The 5,843-nt window shown below is 42.2% G+C and overlaps 1 protein-coding gene across 1 annotated transcript; it reads right to left on the bottom strand.

The window, feature by feature from the left end:
- Positions 1-2,060: 2,060 nt before the first annotated feature.
- Positions 2,061-5,642, bottom strand: LOC100499646 (receptor-like protein kinase). Its single transcript, NM_001250759.1, has 2 exons — positions 3,068-5,642; positions 2,061-2,518 (listed from the first exon to the last, which is right to left on the bottom strand). Exons 1-2 carry the CDS (start codon positions 5,640-5,642, stop codon positions 2,061-2,063), a joined length of 3,033 nt encoding a protein of 1,010 aa, NP_001237688.1.
- Between the last annotated feature and the right edge of the window lie 201 nt (positions 5,643-5,843).

The following is a 5,843-nucleotide window of genomic DNA, read 5'->3' as shown; positions in this document are numbered from 1 at the left end:
CCATCACATCCCATCATGATGGTCGTAGCAAGCAAAATCAACCTGTCTGCATGCAATGTCGTTTTAATTTGGTTTCATTTCGGGATCAAAAGGGATGTTTAAGCATGCACCCTTGTCTTTATCTATTCTTTCTTTAGATGAAATGTAGTTTCTATTGGTCGGCACGGCAATTAAAGACTAATTCTTGCGAGATATATTTTTTATATATGCACACATTATAATTAAATTTTTTATCACATACTTAAAAACAAGATTATATGTCAACCATGTTAATGGTATTTATTTATTCTAATATTATTATAGATCCTCATTCCACAATCAACCAAACCAAAGAGGCAGTGGAATTTTGTCCTGGTTTTTCCCTTTAGGAAATGGCAGGGGGCAAGTTGGACCCAATTTTTATAAATTTCACATGCGTCTATCTCTCTTTAGTTATGACACACCAACCAGAGATATCACACTGCAGGCGTAACTCTCTAATTCTAACCATATCAAACCTCTCCTAACTTAAGTGTGGTAGCTAGCTTGGCCATCCAAGGAAAAGGGTTTGTACACTTACTCAAGATGAAGATGAATCTGCCACAACAGTTTCAACAACCAAAAATACAGTTTCACTTAACTCGTAACAAACCATTCTTTTCTAACGTGTGTGTCACGTGCATACCTTACTTGGGACCCTTTCTAAAATGCTAAGGTAAAATGTCCGTGCCAGAATTCCTGTTTAGGACTATCCATCCCTGACCCTATGCATGGCAGCAATGCAACCATACTTCAAAGCATGGTCCACACACTCCACAACCTGTTATGGGGGGTTGACTCTAAGTTGTAATCCATTTTAAAGTTGTTTTCACTTTCCAAAAAGAAGCAATGGTTGCATTTTCTTATAATTTTACTCAAGGTAGCTCGCTCAATTACTTGCTAAAACTTAAAAATTAGTAATACACTAATACCGAATTAATTGAATATCGAATATGAAATGTTATTTTTTTTTATCTTGAAAGCAAGGCACCTCCACTAATAAAAGCCATGAGAACCAGTTAATAGATTTTTTTTTCCACACAAATGTCGCTCTATTCGTATAATCAAGAATTGAACTTCTGTCATATAGTTACACGACCCATGCTATTAACCACTTCTATCATACTTTATGGGTATGTGAAATGTCTATTGCTAGTTCATATGAAATGCCCACCAAAGAGTGAATTCATATGAATTTACTTGTCTTTGAAGAATAATAATCGCTTAAAATCTTGTATCCAAAAAAATAATCCCTTAAACCCGTGTTTCCGCAGTTTGAAGTATATTATATTTTCTTACCGTGGGTATATTATACTATATTGCTATCACAATATCGCAGGAGAGGAGACTCTCATTCTCATTTTTGTATCATAATTACCACCATATGATCATAATGTTGATATGCATATAAAAAATAAAGGTAATCCCTCTCCATATGCAAATCTAGTTGTGAATTCTTTTATTTTTAAATTAAATATAAAAGAAGGGTTGGTAGGAAGTAATTCTCTACCCTATATGCCATGTAACGAGATTTCATCCATAAAGTTTATTGTTGTGGCTCAAAATTTACAAAGTTCTTTTCGTTGCTTCTGTCCTCTCTGGTTTCATAAATAGTATTATAAGCGACGTACACATTTCTCTCTTTTAATACCAAACCCGATGGTGTCATTGCATACCCCTGTCACTCTCCTTGTCAATGGTACCCCATAAAATAAAATAAAAAAAACTTTCTCACGATGTTTACACTGTTCCCCGGTGCAGGATCAGAACAGCAACAGCGCTGTACGTACCATAAAACAAGTGCTACATGATGAAGACAAAGACTTTATATAAGAAAAATACTCCCACCACCAATCCTACTGTACAAATTACAAAAACATTAAAGAGAGAATAAACATTCAAACATTTAACACCTTAAAAGAAAACCCTACCCCAAATGAAGAAAAGAAAACTGAAGAAAGCAAGTAGATAAGATAAGCTATCACAACCCAAACGAAATAAATATGAAACACAACCCTGTCCCCAACTGAGCACTTCAAAATTCAAATGCTAAGTAGATCGGTTGGTGGCGACTGAGGAGGATGTTGATCTTTGGGTTCCTTTGATGCCGTGGTTGGAGACTCTAAACTGTTTGATGAAGACAAAGAGGATTCTGTGATTGTTAAGTCTCCTTGTTTGGAGCTTGGTGGTTTTGGAAGCTCGGTCAGAATTTGAACAACTTCGCGCATAGTTGGCCTCTCCACCGCCTGTTCCTCAACACACAGCATGGCTACATAGAAAACATGCATCACCTCATGAAGTGGAACCGAGGGAAGTCTAGGATCAAGAACTTTTAGAACTCCTTCCTTGTTTGAGTCTGTCATTTTTCTCACCCATTGTACAATGTCCACACCATCGCCAAACTCGCCAACCGGTTTCCTGCCTGTTACAAGCTCCAAAAGAACCACTCCAAAGCTGTACACGTCGCTTTTCTCATCAACTTTCAAAGTGTAGGCATACTCTGCAGTCAAAATTTCATTTTAAATCAACAACTACGAACAAAAATAATACAGCCACATTAATTGAAGACAATTAAGATAAAGTCAATATGTGATAAAAGGAATGGAAAATGGCATCCATTTACTTTGACGTACATGTTGCCAATTAATCAGTTTCCAACTGTGAACATCTCTAACCTATAACTACAGGACTTAACTAATTATAGGTTGGGGGCTACGATCAAGACTCAAAGGTCACAGTTAGCTACCATTAGCTTTAAATAGTAATAGTAATTGGAAGCATACTAATTTAGAGGGCAAGTCAAGAGGTTATTAGTGTTTGACAAGGGAAGGTAGGCAACATAGCATGTTAGCATTTATTAATGAATTAAGGCACACCAAACAGCAACACCTACAGTTCACTTCTACGCCTAAATCAATGATGTTGAGTGAAACGAGACAAACACCGACAGTTAAGGATTCTAGATAGAAATATAGAAGAAATAAAGACTACTATTATTCACACTAGTTCAACATGTAATCATCAATTGTGTTGAATTTCAATATATTACCTGGAGCTATGTATCCGTAAGAACCAGCAATAGCAGACATGCATTCAGATGCTCCAGAATCTTGCAGGAATTTAGCGAGCCCAAAATCAGCAACATGTGCTTCAAAATTGGAATCAAGAAGGATGTTGTTGGATTTAACATCTCTATGGACAATGAGTGGTGAACAGTCATGGTGTAGATAGCAAAGGCCCTTTGAAGCCTCCACAGCAATCTTATACCTTGTGTACCAATGCAAGTGGCCCCCTTTCTTGCCATGAAGAACCTCACCTAAACTTCCATTTGGCATGTACTCATACACCAAGAGATTTGTCTCATGATTTGAACAGAAACCCAACAGTCTAACAATGTGTCTGTGTCGAATCCTCCCCAATGTCTGAATCTCAGCATTGAAACCATGATCATGGGAAGATCCTCTGCTCATAGCTGGTAACCTTTTCACAGCAACATTATCCCCGTTAGGCATTGCCCCTTTGTATACAATGCCAGCACCCCCTTTCCCTATTATGTTGTCCTCCTTCAAGCAATCCAAAACATCATCAACAGTGAAGTCCAAGCGCTGGAACGCGGTTAATTTCCATGCCCGAGCTTCACTGGCCTTCTTCAAAGCCCGGGCTTTGATTATTGCCGCAACAGCAAATAAAATGGAACACACAAGCAACCCAATAACTAGCAAAAGCTTCAATGAAGAAGATAGTGGACCTTTAACATGGGGTTGGCGAGGGCCATTGGCAACCCCATCTTTACAAGGACCCAAATATGGGCCACAGAGTTCAGGGTTCCCTAAGAAAGAGGTGTAGTTAAAGTAGCCGAATTGGCCAGTGCCAGGAACCAACCCAGAGAAATTGTTGTATGAAAAATCAACAGAAGTCAAACTCTGCATAGAGGCAATGGAACCTGGAATAGACCCATCTAGATGGTTTCTTGAAAGGTTGAGATAATTCAATATCCGCATGGAAGTAATCTGGTTTGGAATCTCACCAGAGAGCTCATTACCACTGAGATCAATGAAGGTCAAAAGCTTGCACCTACTTATCTCAGGAGCAATGGGACCCGAGAACTTGTTATGACTAAAATCAATCTTCGAAAGCTGTTGCAGCCTACCAATCTGAGGAGGAATTCGACCTGAAAACTCGTTACCATCAAGAAGAAGCTTCTGCATGCTAGTGAAGTTCCCAATGGTGGATGGCAACGGCCCAGAGAGCTTGTTATTAGAGAGGCTAATCTGGCCAAGATCAGTGGCAATGGAACCATACTCGGGAAACTGTCCCGTGAGAAGATTATCCTGAAGCTCGACCTGCGTAAGCTTCGGAAGCCCAAATAGACCCTTCGGAATAGAACCGTTCAGAAAGTTCTCTCCCATCCGAATCCTATTCAGAGACTCGCACTTCCCAAGCGAATCAGGAATGGGACCGAACAAATAGTTCCCGAGAGTTATCAGAGTCTGAAGACGATTCCCATAACACATATATGGAGGTAGCGTCCCCGTTATTTTGTTCGAAGAAAGATCAACGAGAGTGAGTCTTCCATTTTTCCCCAAACTCTGAGGAATGCTTCCGGTGAAGTTGTTCTCCCAAAGCTGCAACACCTCCAAAGCCGGTAACTCTCCAACAAACTCGGGAATCGCGCCGTGGAGCTTGTTCCGGAACAGGTTCAACAGAGTGAGATTCTTCAGCTCCGCAAAACTCGCCGGAACCTCTCCGGAGAGCATGTTGTTGGAAAGGTCCATTGACTTGAGGCTTTTCAAGTTCCCCAGCTCGGAAGTGAGAGAACCGGAGAGCGAATTCACCTGAAGAAACAGCGTGTCTAAATTCTGAAGCTTTCCTAGCTCAGCCGGAATCTCGCCGGAGAGGCCACAGTAGGCGGCGTCGAGGCGTACGAGGTTGGAGAGGTTTCCAATCTCGGGAGGGATGCCGCCGGAGTAGGTGTTGTAGTAGCCAATGTAGAGCTCGCGGAGGGCGGAGAGGTTACCGAGCTCCGGGGCGATGTAGCCGGCGAGCTCGTTGCCGGAGAGGGCGAGGTAGCGGAGGTGTTGCCAGGTGCCGTACTCGGGAGGGATCTGGCCGGAGAAGAAGTTGCCGCCGAGGTGGAGGTGGCGGAGGAGCGGCATGGAGGCGACGGCGAGAGGTAAAGGGCCAGTCATATTGTTGTTGTAGAGGTCGAGAACCTCCAAGTTGGAGAGGCGCGCAAGCTGAGAAGGAAAAGTTTGGTTAAAAACATTGTTGGAGAGGTTGAGGAAGCGGAGGGCGGAGAGGGCGGAGAAGGAAACCGGGATGGGGCCGGAGAACTGGTTATCGGCGAGGGAGAGGTGGGAGAGGAAGGGGAGGTGGGAGAGGTGGTCATAGAGAGTGGCGGAGAGAGATAAGGAAGTTAGGTTGAGGCCGGTCACGTGGCGGCGAGAGTCGCACGTGACGCCGAACCAGGAGCAGAAGGGGGTGGAGGAGTTCCAGGAGGAGAGAGCATGGGTGGGGTCGTTGGTTATGGAAGATGCTTTGAAAGAGAGAAGCGCGCGGTATTCTGAGATTCGCGCTGCGTGGAGGGAGTGGAGGAAGAGCATGAGCAAGACAAGGACTCGCATTTTGTGGGAATGGAAGTAGAAATCAAGATGACAACTGCTACTGAGCAGAGTGACTCAGGACTCAGGACTCAGGCCTTCTGATCTTTATCGTTTCAAGTTTAAACAAATAGGGAGTTTTGCACTTTTATATGCCTCCCTTTATTTACTTGATAAAGACAACAGAAAAATAACTCAAATAAATAATCAAATGAAATATATACA

This window comes from Glycine max, chromosome 17, assembly GCF_000004515.6.
Source record: "Glycine max cultivar Williams 82 chromosome 17, Glycine_max_v4.0, whole genome shotgun sequence".
In the NCBI taxonomy this organism is placed as follows: domain Eukaryota; kingdom Viridiplantae; phylum Streptophyta; class Magnoliopsida; order Fabales; family Fabaceae; genus Glycine; species Glycine max.
Note: the sequence above shows the minus strand (reverse complement) of the source record. Positions and strands in the feature narration are given on the sequence as shown.